The 14704-nt window shown below is 46.9% G+C and overlaps 1 protein-coding gene across 1 annotated transcript; it reads right to left on the bottom strand.

Moving 5' to 3' along the window:
• Positions 1 to 2118: 2118 nt before the first annotated feature.
• On the bottom strand, positions 2119 to 12144 carry SHOX2 (short stature homeobox 2). The gene is made up of 6 exons (XM_031663624.1): positions 11712 to 12144; positions 11114 to 11185; positions 8729 to 8937; positions 6290 to 6347; positions 5897 to 5985; positions 2119 to 4353 (listed from the first exon to the last, which is right to left on the bottom strand). Exons 1-6 carry the CDS (start codon positions 12055 to 12057, stop codon positions 4060 to 4062), a joined length of 1068 nt encoding a protein of 355 aa, XP_031519484.1. The 5' UTR covers positions 12058 to 12144; the 3' UTR covers positions 2119 to 4059.
• Positions 12145 to 14704: the final 2560 nt, after the last annotated feature.

Raw genomic sequence — 14704 nt, 5'->3', positions numbered from 1 at the left:
AGCTCCAAGCAAAGACACCGATCTTACTGTGTCTCTTGTATCATAGGGTCCCTAACATTAATGATGTCTTAACTAATCTCTTTTAACTCAGTTTTCCCCAGTCATGGATTTTGCAACTTGGGAAGGTATTGCACGCCGAAAAGATTTGGGGAGCAGGGGGTGGGGGTGTCCTTTATTAACTATATTAGGATTATTGAGTTTCGACCCAAACTACAAGCATTTGGGTCTTATTTAAATTTAAAGTGAAGAATTCCTCAGACCCCTTCTTGGCATGGTTCAGGGAACTCCGGGTTTGGACCTCTTGTTCACACACCGAGGTGCCTGCCAGAGAGTTTGAACACTGGCATTCCGGGAGAGCGGGCCTTGGGTGAGCCTGTGTGGGAGTCTGACCCGAAGCCCGAGACCCCACAGGGCCAAGGAAAGCGGCCTCTGTCTTCCGTTAGTCTTGAGGGAGCAGGCGTAGGAGGAGGCAAGGGCGCCGCGAGCTCCCGGAGTGCACTGGTCCCACAGGCCGTGACCGACTGGAGCACTGCGGTTGGGGCCAAGAAACTTTGGCCTTTCTCGCTGCACCTGGCTGCCTCCGCGGGCCTCTCCGCCTACCGCGCTCCCGCCGCGGCCCGACTTCCGCGGTACACCGAGCCCGACCCACCCGGCTCCTACCGCCCGGGACATTCCAGACCGACCTACGCCGGGTCGCCGCGCTCCTGTACCGATACCCCGCGCCTTCGCCAGCGAGGCCTGCACGCACCGCCTCCTTTGACCTCGGGCTTCCCCCGCGCTCCGCCGCGTGGGACAGACTGGCCCCGAGGCGGAGCCACCATCTCCCCTGCCCCATGGTATCCAGGGTCCGAACCCGTGTTGGGATCTGGGTTAGGATTAGTGTTTGGAGCTTGGAGCCTGCCTGTTAGGACCCCCGGCCCCGGCGCCGACTGGAGCTCGCTGGAGGCCACAGGACCATGGCGGATGGCCTGACTGCTTCAGGGCGCACCAGGCCCGCAGGCAGATGTTTATTATAAAAACTACCGACGTTCATCAACCAGGAGACCCGCAAGGCCTGCGCACTGAGTACGGCCCAAATCCTGTTCGGTGGTCTTTGAAAGTTAAAAGAAAGAAACCTATCGCCCACGTCCATGCTGAGGAACAGCTTTGAACACTAGCTCAGACCTGGGAGAGGGCCAAGTGGGGGTGGTGGGGAACACTGCTGGAGGATGTGGGGTTTTGTCAGGGGTTTTACACACCCTCCAGAACGAGGGTGGGGAGTCTCAGGGGACGCTCAGGACACTTCAGTCTTCGAGGAAGGTCCGGTCTTCACAAGAGCCCGCGCGGGAAAGAAAGTTCCTGTCTCGGACCTGGTCAGGGCCGAGTCTTCAAAGTCTCCATCTATCCCCACACAGGCAGCACCTTTGGGCTTTACTAGTGGGATTTCTTCCAGAAGAAGGGGGCTACGACACGGGGAGAGAGAGCTCCTCAGTATTTTCAAGGCCAGGCTTTTCCTAAACCCGATTCTGGCTTCCACCTTCTAAATTTAACTAATGAAGAAGCTGCTTCAGCCAACCCTAAACAGGAGTGTGAGATGGGGAATCTGCCCTTCACAGTGCCCTCGCCGGCCCGCCTTTGCGGCTCTTTTCCCGCTCCGAAGTCAGCACCTGCCCCGCTCCAGAGAGGGTCAACGAACTGGGACTGGTTGTCGATTATGCCATACCAAACCTAGGTTGATTTCACACCGCAGGATCCCTCTTTCCTTCCTCCCAAAAGTGTCCCCAGATAAAGGTTGAAATTATAGCAAAATGAATAACAAGAGTCCATCTTGGGGAAGGAAGTTACTCTATCCTATGTTATTTTACTTATTATCTGTTCTTTCATTAATTTGGTATAACCCTGTTTCTATGCTGGGTGGATAAAATGGAGGGGGCCGGCGGCGAGAAATGCGCTCAGCGCTAGGGACAGCCACACAGCCACCCTTCTTACTGCCCCTTGACTGCAGCACGTAAGAGCAGAGGCAAGCGCTTTTCCAAGTTGGTATATTCGAGAGAGTGATACGCATTAATCAAAAGGGAAAAGGGAAACACTATCCTGGATATTTTAATAGTAACAGGAACAAAGATGACACGAACCCCATCAAATGAAACGATATTTTCATTCAATTGATCGCAAAGTGTCTTCAATTATAACTTGGCACTTATTTAAGAGGTTTAACAGAAGTGGAGGCGACACATTTTGTACTGACAACACGTCATGAGATAACATCTTTTGTTTAAAATAACTTAATACACTAGAAAAAATATGTCAAATATAAATAATTTTGTTTTCATGGAGAACAAATAGTTACAAAGCTCAACCGCATACCAAAGTTCAGTTAGAAGAGCTTTTCCTCTTTCTTGTAAATTAGAAGGTAAAATAAAAACAAAAACAAAACCCCACAAACTTAGGCTTGCCAGCGAATTGGGATACAGATTGGCTTAGTCCAAAGTATCCCAGTTTAAATAGCTACATGAATTGAAACAAACAACCAAAAAAAAAAACAAAAAACAAAAAAAGTTACTTGAATAGATACACCTTTGTGAGATAAAATGCAAATGTTGAAAGTCAGTCCACACATTATAGCCAAAATAAACTTTGTTCGTGTGTATCAACATATCTTACACAAACCTAGTGCCTGTATCTAGCTGGGTGTTATTTAAGGTGAATTTGACGGGATAGAGAGGGGGAAATAAAGCACTGTCTTCAAATAGGACTTCGGGAAACCAACAAGAAGGAACACAAGAAAAGGGGAATGGTGGGAACTAACATTCATTGAGCGCCTATTGTGCCTGGCACAGCGAGGCGCTGCACCTTCATTATTTCATTTGGTGGTCTTGTTTTCTTTTTCCTTTCCCCACATGTTCTGCCCACCTCTGTCTTCTTAGGACAATGAGTGTAATTTTTTCCCTTTCTGACTTTTTTCTTTTGTTCCCCAGGACCGAAGACAGGGAAAATATATATATATATATATATGTGGATATAGGTATCAATTTCCAGATGCTTTTGGTATTGTTTTTCATAGTGAAGATGAAAATGGAGTGAGTGCATGGGAGATAAGGGGGTGGGAGGAGACACACCATCAATGGAATACAAGTAACATGCAAATCGGAATTTACTGTCAGCAGTCCGGACAGTTTTGCCATAATAATTTCTCAGAGAAATCATTGTCTGTGGCATCTTTTTGTGTTAATATTATTTTTCTCTCTCCTCGTTTTAATATTTTCTCTTTTCTTGCTCTCCCATACATGGTGGGTTTAAACTCAAAGCATCTGATTCAACGTAAAAGGAGGCCCGCCTCTCTTATCAAATTTCTCGTATTAACGTGAACTTCGCAGAAAAAGGTCAGTTTCAAAACCTGTGAACTTCCCAGCTGCGCACTTTTTTCATCTTAGTTTTTCAAATAAGTATACCTCTTCTTTCTGCTTTGCCTTCTTAGCGCATTTTTAAAAACACACATTTAAGTTGGTAACTCCCCCACATTCTCTCGAGATTTGTCTGGGTTGTTTTTCCATATTTTAAAATGTATAAAATACTTTAATTTTAAAATTTGTTTTTGCTCCTTGGTTCTCCAATTTCAGCTTCTGCCAAATAGTAATAAGAAATAAGTTCTCTTTCTCTTTTTCTCTCCGGTCTTTCAATTTTTTTGTTTGCTCATTTTTTGTTAACAAGATTTTTTTTTTTCTATGCAAGAGTCCATCGTTGCCGCTTTGCGGTGAGCCAAACTCCTCGGTTCCAGCACTCCCCTGTCCAGTCTCTCTCCTGACTCCCCCAAACCCGCTCCTACAAAACCGAATTCTAGGCCCTCGGGTAGGAAAATGGGCAGGAGCCACAGCGCCTGGGTGCCTCGTGAGATCCCTGGTCCTGCGTGGAGTCTGCCTTTCCGAGTCCAGGATGCGAAAGGGAACAAGGGATCGTCAGTGAGGAGGAAAGAGGGCCGGCTCTCGAAGTCTGAAAGGGGTAACGGAGAAGCAGCGGGGCGCGGAGGGCGTGTAGGCTGAGTGCCGCGGAGGAGGTGCGACATTGGTGCTGGCGTTGGCATCACAGACCCAAGGCTGCGGCGTGCTTTTTGGCTTTCAGTCTGAGATCGGCGATGCTGGAGTTCTTGCTGGTGGTCTTGGCGGCTGCTGCCGCCGCGACTACCGAGGCGGCGGAAGCCGAATCCGCGGCCAGCGTGGCGAGCGGCAGTCCGAAGGGCGGCGCTGGGAACATCATGTAGGGCGCGTGCGCGGCCAGGTGCGGATGCAGGTGGTGGTGCGCGTGCGCCACAGCGCTGTCCAGCTGCAGCTGCGCCTGAACCTGAAAGGACAAGGGCGTCACGTTGCAATGACTATCCTAGGGTGACAACAGAATAGAAACAGAGCATTAACGGCGTCCAGCTTGGCCAGAGAGAGAGTTGGGTTGTGTTTGGGCACGGGGAGAGGGCATTTGGCTGCGCATCTTGTTCCGACAGTGACCTTCTCAGCCTGTTGCTGAATCTGGGGTTCCACATGGATACTCCACTGCCCCCTGGGTCTCCGAAACTCAGTTGGGGTAGGTTTATTTCCCTGCACCCCGGGAACCCCCGTCTGCAGGAATGTGGCCGTCTCCCTTGGGAACTGGGCTGAAATGGTATATTGGAAAGACTGTGGGTGAGGATCCTTACCCTCTTCTCCTGATGCTGCCATGCATCTCTTACCCCACTACCAAAACAACGGAGTACCAACAATCAAACTACGCAACTTTTTTATGTTATTCAGGGAAGTTATTCCATCTTCCCCACAATAGGCACAATTGTGAGTCGGTACTTCTAACCTTTACTGCCATAAGAATTACCCAGGGATCTCGTTAAAATTCAGATTCTGATTCAGAAGGTCTAGGTTGGGGCCTGAGATTCTGAATTTCTAACAATCTCCCAGACAGTTTTGTTGCTGCTGGCCCAAAGATTACCTTTTGAGCAGTAAAGGTCTCCTTTTAAAGTCACCCCTCTCTCTTTCTTCAGTCATTCTCCCTTGTTTCCAAAGCCCAGCATTAGGATGCCAGAGTCCTGTGGCACCAAGAGAGCTAAGATCTCCCTGACACTGAGTCTCAATTCATGGGCACACCTATGTGTCTCCCTGTCAAAGTCACTGGAGACTGAGAGCTAATTCATGACATCACAGCCATGCCAAGCAGGGGTCCTGGCTGAGGATGGGGAAGGTCAGATACTGGTTGGGAAAGGATATCGCCCTCAGGCTTGGAGAGCGGGGAGTTCAGAGCACTGGGATTTCCCAGGATTAAATCATTGCTGCAGGCCGTCCTTTTAAAATATACTCTTAAAGGTTTCTTTATGGCTTAGGGTTTGCAAAGGCAAGGCAGCCCTGGGAAGACCAAGACTTCTCTCTTTACCAGAGATGAAGCTTTGTTTGCAGAAACAGATTTAAAAACAAAAGAAAGAAAAAATGAAAGTATGAGCTGGGAGTACTCGTGTTTATTTATTTTTCTTCTGTCAGAGTTATTTAATGTGACTAAGAGGTAGAAAATACCTACAAAAGTATCTAGAGGGTTGCCTTAGAAATACCTTAAGACTAATCTCTGTATTGGATTTGACAAAATCTTAATCAAAAGACTTTTCCTTCCTCTCTCTCTAAGGGCGACCTTTAGTGTATTTTTAAAGGGCCAGTTACTGCCCCCAGGCCTCTTCAGGGGTTCCCATGAGGACAGAAGGGAGTAGGTATTCAGGCCCTTAATGCTGTATAGGTTTTTAAAGGGTAGTGGGTCCACTATATCATCTCAAAATAGATTATCCAACTGTGCAGACATTGACATCTGGGATCAGAGATAGGTGATGTTCAACAGTTAGAGCAAACAGTCAGGTATTTTTATATTTAAAAACAGCTTGAAATTATACTGTACTTGCCTGCTGAAATGGCATCCTTAAAGCACCTACGTTGACATAGGGTGCGACTCTACAAGCTTCAAACTGGCTGGCGGCCCCTATGAGAACACCTGTAAAAAGTACAAAAGAAAAATAATGTGAGGTTAACATTTGTAGCATTTTTCAGGGTTCCAAATGGTACAAGATAGAACTAATTACTTTGAAATTGGACTATTATCTTTCTAAACTGTATCCAAAATTTAAATAAATATAACTTACTCCCAAACTTTAGGACTCCATTAACAGCCTTTGAGGATTATTAAGTCAAGAACTATTGTCATTTTTGAGGTTTCTTTTTTCTGTCATTGTAATAGTAATATTCACTACTTCTCTCTTTGCTCAGGCTTTCAAATGTTCCTTGTATAAGAAGCATACCTTTATGGAGTTGATTTTCTTGTTTTCTACATTTAGCTCTTCGATTCTGAAACCAAACCTATAGGTTGGAGGGAGAAAAACAAAATAAAACCTAGATATTATGACTAAAAATTTTTTTTAATTACAAGAGTGCAAAGAGAAAAGAGTCGTGGTTTAGATAAGAACTGGGAGATACAGCAAGCAATCTTTGAATTGTATAAAACAGCCTCAATTTCCAAAGTTAAACATGTAAATTAACTACAGAAATAGAAAGATAGATTTTATAGACTTTTGCAAGATACATTACTATTAGTCCTGATTTCATCTTTTCACATAACAGAGTCCCTGTGGCCTAAAACTCTACTTGGTACCTGATACCAGTATGATAATGTGTTTAGATATTTGCCCAGTTAAGACCTGAGAAGGATGTGCTCACTAATAGCCTTTAATGTTAATTAGCTTCATCTTAAAGAAAACCCAAACACCAGAGCAATAATAACTCTTTTGGGGAGAAGGAGTTATAAAGGTTGGGGAGAGATAATTAGTGTCATAAAAGCCTCACTACAAAGAAGTTTAGAATTTCTCTGTTCTTCTGTGCAGCAGAGTGAAACACAGTAGCAGAATAATTGTGTACCATTATCATGATAATCTAATTTACTTCTTTAGAAAAAGTCACTGCTTGCAGTTAGGATAGTAGGAAAACATCTAGAAAATAACTAAAATGTAAATAAAAGTATGAAACAACAATAAAGTACACTTCTTAAGAGAAAAAAAGAAGAGCATTCAGCGAAAGGACAATGAAGTATGTATAAAGCGAGTAACTCTTAGGTACTTTGTTCTCCTGGATGTTACCTGCTTAAACTTGACAACTTTTACAGGCAGTATGACAGATTTTTAAAAATTCAAATAAAGCTTGCTTTTGTATTCCACTTTCAATAATAAAGCATATTGATTGACTCACAAATTAAAGTTTTAAAAACCCCATTAAAGTAAAAATACTGCTTCAGAGCTTTTATTGGTATGTTTTTGAAAGCAAGTGTTATAGTCAATGTAAATCTTCAAAAATTTCTCTGCTATTTAGTATAATAGAGGGTGGATTGTGTGCCAGGGTGGCGTCCTTTGTGTAATTCACATGGCCTGAGGCTTCTTGCCTTTTTTTCCTCTAGAAGAGTTGGAATTAAGATACTAATAATCATAACTGTAATAATTATCATCATGTTCTTAAGGGGTTGCTGAGCCTGTGGAGATCTCAGTGCACAGAGCAAAGCAGGAGAGGCTTAAAAAGGAAGGCTCTGCTGCTGATGCTGTGATGACCAAGGCAGCCTATTACTACTTTTCCTCTTAAACGTGACTGTTCTGGGTTTTTTTTTTTTTTTTCCTGATCCTATTACAAGATGCGGGAAGCCCCTTAAGAATTGTGCATAGTTCGCTACAGATGGTGGTCTCTGTGCCCAGAGACCGAGGGAGTATCTGTTACAGCGATACTTTGTAACAGCTGCAGATGTGGGGGCCTAAAACTGCTCCATGTGTTCAAACAAATAATGACTATCATTTTATTCTATTTTATTATTTGAGCGGAAATATAATCTGAAACATTTACATTTGTTCCCCGTAAAGCCAGAAGGATATGTGTATGTGAAAGTACACAATTTGCTCCTTTAAATGACCCCAAAGCCTATTTTTGCTATTACATTTGCCTCCACGACCAATAAAGAAAATCTGTTTCAATCCTAACTTCATTGGGTATGGCACGTGCTGGGGGGGGGGGGGGCAGGTTATGGAAATATAAATACTAAGATATGTGGTTTGTTTTAAAATTTAATTTCTTTAGGGTCAGTTTTGTTGCCTTGGTTAAACAAATGAACAAAGAGTGGCCAAAATGCGTTTATTTCTCCGCTATTTCACACACAGTTTGAGATCGACCGCTAACAGCAGACTGTAAATTTCTGCACTTAACAGTTACTAATTTTCTTTATAGTCTGAACATCTATAAACCTAATTGGGATATCCGCTTGACAAACCTAGACCCTGTAGAGCAGACCTTCAAGGAAATCAAACTCCAGAGAGCAAAATACTCCTTGGAACTTTCAAGGCATCCAGAGATAAAACGTTTTCTGTGGGATTTTTTTTAAGCCTTATAAAAGTAGGCCCATTAGGATTAAACCACATTAAAGCCAGCGCGAGGCGAGGGGGGTGTGGTTTATAGAAACTCTGGGAGAAAGCCCAACACAGCTTTCTTCTTCTGGGAACATATGTTAGGATGGAAAAAAAAAAAGGGAGGGGAGTGCTATAGGACTAAGATCTACTTTGGAAAATAAGACCTCTAGTAAAGATATCTCTTTCCTTCTCATCTTACACCAGACACTAGAACCGCCACCTCCCGAGTGTGTTCCCCAAGCCTCTTTCCAACCCCAGGCTCTCTCTGCTCCCTGGGCCCTCGACCTCCTGGCAGCTGGGTACCTGCACTCGGGCCTCCGACAGGCCCAGTCGCTGGCTCAGTTCCTCTCGCATGAAGGCGTCGGGATAGTGGGTCTCGTCAAAAAGCCTCTCCAGCTCATTGAGTTGTTCCAGGGTGAAATTGGTCCGACTTCGCCTCTGCTTGATTTTGGTCTGGCCTTCGTCCTCCATCCCTTTCGCATCCTCTTTGCGATCTTTCAGCTCCGGGGACACTGGAGGGGGCACCCCAGGGGGGCCACACGTGCATCCATGCACACACACACGAACACACACACACACACACACACACACACACGGACAAAAACAGCACAGCAAATCCCGTTACCAGATTTGTCACAAAAAAGGATAGAGAATCGTTCCCCCTCGTGGAATCCTGATCCGGCTTCTCACCCCACTCGGAGGAAGAATATCCCGGAGAAGCGCAAAGGTCAAGTCTGAGCAGCCGCCTGGGGCAAGGTGGGCAGTCAACCACCCACCTCCTCCGCAAACGTACCTCGACTCACTGTCCACCCCACAGTTCCCGGCCTTCCCCAGCAAACGCCAAATGCTTTCCACTCACTTTCGCACTCACTTTCTCCCGAGCACTCCCAGAAATCAAAGGCGCAGCGCCAGGCCTCTCACAGAGCAAGGTCTGGACATAAGGGCGCGGCAAGGCCACCCACTGGCCTCTCACACCGGCCATTCCCAGAAGGCTGACTCGTTCTCAAGCCAGCTCTCACCACCTCCGGCTCTCTGCCTACCGCAAACTTGCTGATCTAATTTAGGAACAATTGGGCCGAAGGGTATCAGCGAGAGAAACAGACTCCGGTGTTGTGCTGCACAGGGAGCCGCATCCGCAGACACCCCTCGCTGCCCCTGGGCTCGGGCCAAACCCTGCATAAGGTACCCTGGGCAGCCAGGTAATCTCCGTTCGCCCTGTCCGACCGGGGTCGCACAAGCACAGGCGCCCACGCCATGTTGGCGGCCCGAAGGGCTCGCCGCCCACGCCGGGCCAGAAGGCAGGAGGCGGAAAACCAGCCTCCGGTGGCGGGCGAAAGCAACCGCTCTCTCTGTTCTCCCTTCGCCCTCCCTCGTGGAAACGCAGACTCGACCCTAAACGCTTAACCCACAGAGATCAACAGGTTCAAGAGGAATATTCGCGATCCTCGGTTTCTATTGGTTGCTCAAAGCCTTTTCATGCAACCAGCAGCTCGGATGTTTAATAAAATATGCATTTTTCTGCTCTGGGTTTGCACACACCCGTTGCCACTGTCCTGTCCTTCTCCTCCCTTTAAAAACAGGAGCTCTTCTAGTGTGAGCATATAGAGTCACCATATGTATATCGCCCTGGAACCTTTATACTCTGCGCCCGAACCAGAGACTCCAGTTTTTAAGGAGTCAAAGCTGAGTTTAGATAGTAGAGACTGTTTGCAGTTCTTTCCAGCGCAGGATCCAGGCCAGCATGGGTGTTAAAAATCATTTCCGGAAGAGCCGTTCTGCAGAGAAATTAATACTTGTCCTGAGCTTGGAAATCAACAGTCCCAGGAACTGAGTCCGCCTGGGGTTCAGATCTGAACCTCGCCGTCAAGCGCGCTGGCGAACCTGTAGTTCGGGCCTGTAGTTGTGGACTCAAGGCCGGGAGGCTGAGCTGGGCACCTTGACAGTAATTCCACCATTTTACAAATTTAGGAAGACCTGGTGCTGGTTTGGAAGAAGAAGAGTCGCTAGATCTCGGCCCTGCGGGGCATTACTAGCTACGGTGATCTTAAGTATTGCCGTATTTTCTAGTTCTCAGAGTTCGTTTTGTGGACATTTGTCCCTTCTTTAGGAAGGAAGTGGATAACATTATAGTGAACATTATGAACCAATTTAATAGCAAAGTATTTTTACTGATATTGTACTGAAATTAAAATATGAAAACACATCCTTCAGATGCTGCCAATGAGGTGGGAAGGCTTTGTCTCTTACATGTCGTCTACACAGTGGATGCCACTCAAAGTTTTGGGGCTTCGAAGAGATGTCCAAATTTCAAGTTGATCAATAGACTTAATAAAATCTCTATTTTTGTCCCCAAATTTCCAATTAATGATCTAAACAGGAACAGACCATGTTATAAACAACTTAATTGCTTGCTTAAATATGTGATTCCACACATGCCACATATTTTCTTAATTGGAAAAATATGGCAGTACACCAGTTACTGCAGGCACCAAGTGCCAAATTAATTTTATTGTTGAACTCCTTTGAATTGTTATAGGATGCTCTGCCATTGAGATAAAGACATTTCCTAACACTGCGCTAGCACCAAAGGATTTTTGCTCTAAGAGAACCGAGTACTGGGTGATTGAAAACACTAAAGGAATTGTGTAAATATAGATCCCCACCTCCCCGTCCCCGCCCCCAACACACCAAGAAACCGAAACGCCTCGCCGGGGAGAAGCAGCGTAGCCTGGACCCTAGCTTTCGTTGGCTTCCTTCTACCTTCAAAGAGAGTGGGAAGTTTTGGCCCCTAAGATCCAAAGATTCAGGGTCTCTGCGGAGTTCAAGGGGTCTTGGCGGCCCCAAACACGAGGCGAGCTATCCACCTCTCCCCTTATCCCTCCCTGCAAACTCCTTGCTAGAGGCTAGCTTTAGTCCCGCCGTCCGGTCCGGCACCCCCTCCTGCAGCCCGGCCCCGCGAACTTCCACGTCCGCCTGTGGGCCATCCGGGCTGCGGGCCCATTCTCCGGCTGGTGAAAAATGCATTTCGATGGAATGGGAACATCTGGGAAGGGCGCGCACAAATCCCACACGCTTCCTCCCCAACAACACACTAGGACCCCACCCACGACCGAGCATACCGCCGGACCCCCACCCTTCCACTATCACTCCAGCTTACAAAGCTGGGGTCCAGGGCCCTCTCCGCGTCCCTCTCCCCTCCCCGCTGGGCCTCGGAGTCCTCTCCTGCCCGAGAAGAGTCAGGAAGGAGGGAAGGGGAACCGTTGCCCGGGGTCAGTCAGGTCGTTACCCTCCGTCAGTCGCGGGCTGCCCGGCTCCCTGCTTCTCTCGGCAGCGCCCATGTCCAGCTCCCGGACGGGAGAGCGCCCTCCTCCAGCTCCTCCGCCTGCTCCTCCTCCTCCTACACCTCCTCCGCCTCCTCCGCCTCCGCCTCCGCCTCCTCCGCCGCCGCCTCCGCCGGCCGCCCGGACTGCCGGGCTGCTGCGGTCGTCGCGGCCGGCCTCGGTGCAGCCGGTCGGCTCCTTGGCCCCGCGCAGCGGCCCGCTCTCCAGCACCTCCCGGTACGTGATCGCCTCCTTCTTCTCCTTCACTTTCTGGTCAAAAGACTTGGAGACGAACGCCGTAAGTTCTTCCATCGCCGCCGCACGTCAGCCCGGCGCTCAACCTCTGCCAGCCGAGCCCCGCTCTTTTTTTCCTTCTTCTTTTTTTACTGCTCCAGCCCCCCCAATAATAACACATCAATGGGACAGGAGGTGGGGGAGGAGAGGGAGGAGGAGGAAGAAGAAGAAAAAGAGGAGAAGAAGGAAGAAAGAGGAGGAGAAGTAGGAGAAAAAGAAGTAAGAAGAGGAGGAGGAAGAAGAAGAGGAGGAGGGGGAGAAGGGTGAGGAGGAGGAGAGGGAGGAGGAGGAGGAGAAGAGAAGGGGCGGGGGCCGCCGGAGGGAAATGGGAACTGATGCTTCCCTGCCGGAGCGCGCTTGTTCAATGTTAAGATCTTTGACAATTCTTCCTGCGGAGAGTTCAGATCTGATAGCGACGCTGCGCTTGAAGTCTCACTATTTATACTTCCTAAAGGCGGCCCCTTGTTCTGAGTAAATTACCTCCCCGCGCAACTCGGAGTGAGCCCCCTTCCCGGGTAGCAGTCGCGCCTCTACCGGGGGTTGGGGAGGGGAAAAGGAGAAGGAGAAGGAGAGAGAGAGAGAGAGAGAGAGAGAGAGAGAGAGATTGGAGTTCGGGCGGGCTGGGGCTGGAGTGGTAGGGCAGCACAGGGGGACTGGAGGGGGCGGGGAGAGGAGGCCGGTCCCCGGCCGCTCAGGTTTCCAGATAGCCCCTGCCGCCTATGCTCTTGGCCATTAATCCAGGATTGACAAGAATCCCTAATTAATTTAATTAGGCGTGGATTTTGCGTTGGTGTCACGACTTAGTTAAACACTGGGGAGCTGGATAGACCCCGCGGGGTGGGGCCAAGAGGAAACTGACAAGTGCGCAGCTCTTAGAGTCAGTCTGGTATCCCGACACTACATCCTTCCCTACAGCCTTGCTTGGAGTCAAGATGCCTCGCAACTGCTCAGCTTCGCATTTGTTTTCCTCGTCCCTGCCCTGCATCTATCGCCCAGCAGTTTATAGGCCCCGCATCCCATTCTCGCATCCTGAGCCCGCATCCCAATCCTGCATCCTCGCCTCTCACTCACACCTTCGACCCCTGCCGGCAGTAGCTCCACCGCCCGGCATCATCCTGCCCAGAGTCAGGGTTGTCTGCACCTTCTCCGACCCGCGCAGCTTCTCTTAGGAGCTTCCCGGCTCGCAGGCAGGTTGAGTCCGGTTCTCCTCCAAGTTCCTCGCCCCTCGGTCCGTGTTATTCGCTCTATTATTCGTGTCCTGGAGCCTAGCTGACTCCTCTATGGACAGACCCCGCTAAAAGGGACCGGTCGATTTAACAAGTTTCCCGAGCAGCTGTTAGCTGACAGATCTCATTTTAAAGTGTTTCCTTAGCGCCCGGTCAAGGACAGCTCGACTTCGTTCGTTTCCCCTCTGAGGTCTCAGAACTCTCACCCTTCTCCCTTGCTCCTTGCAACCGAACCCCTCTATGATGAATTACAGGACTTCTTCTTTAGCATCTTGGGAAACATCCGAGTTTGTTTACTAATTTGAAAAACAAGAGATTATCCCTCTTCGAGTCTGAAAAAAAAAATCGACGTTAAGTTTGTACCTCATCTAATTTCATTTATTGCGGAGTGCTAAAAAAGAGACGCTCGCCAGGAGTAAACGTCCTCTCTCTCTCTCTCTCTCTCTCTTCCTCCCCTCCCCCCGCAACGATTTAAAATTCTATTTCTGGTCTATTTTCATCGGAACGGTTTGTTACATTAGAGGAACGTCTATATTCCTGAGTCATTTGTCTGTATTGTGCCGGACAGGGCTTGCTGTGAGAAGTGTGGCTATGCAAATATATACTCACAAAAGAATATTTACATATGAAAAGTTATATTTAAGTGTGTAAACAAATATACATCTTTAAGTGTGGCTTAGGGGACATTTTCAAGTATCTGAATATTAATGCAGACTTTCTGGAAGTTAAAGGTAACTTGATCATTATTTTGGATCTAATACTCTTAGTAAAAATAAGAGGAATTACAGAACATTAATATGTATATCTTCCATATATTGGTTAAGGCATCAAAACAAATTAGCAGATAATTTAAGAAGTTCTGTCAAAACAATCTGAAATACTTGTAAAAAGAGAACACAATTATAACTTAATATATTAGTGTTTCTCAAATAGATGTAAATAGAAGCTGGATATAACCTTATGTTATTCTACAATACTCATATTAAAATGTTCACATTTGGTGAATTTAAGGATTATGCATATCATGCTTTTTGGAAATGTTTTGCCTTTCTAAAACATTTCATTTTTTGCCACTTTTAGGAGAACCAATGTCTATAATTTTTCCACAGCTATAGCTTTTAGGTATTAATACATTGTGTCAGTACTTGCTTTTGTTTTGTTACACCACAAAAGGGACTCAAATACTCAAAGTTTCCAAAGTTATACAAATTTAGAAACAATTTTACATTGAGTCTTGGGTTACTCTCTGTAACTACTTTCTGATATTATCAGAGGAAAATAATAAAAAACCTTTAATCCTTTATGAAAATCTGTTTTTAAGATTATTTAGCAGAAAGGCCAGTAATGGGGTGAGCTAAGTGGATATGGTGCTCAAGGTGCTCTCAAACTGAGGTGTTAAATACATATTCATAAATAACTCAAAAATAACCACTGTTAGA

The sequence above is a fragment of the Papio anubis genome, chromosome 2 (genome assembly GCF_008728515.1).
Source record: "Papio anubis isolate 15944 chromosome 2, Panubis1.0, whole genome shotgun sequence".
Taxonomy (NCBI): domain Eukaryota; kingdom Metazoa; phylum Chordata; class Mammalia; order Primates; family Cercopithecidae; genus Papio; species Papio anubis.
This window is presented reverse-complemented; position numbering and strand designations above follow the sequence as displayed.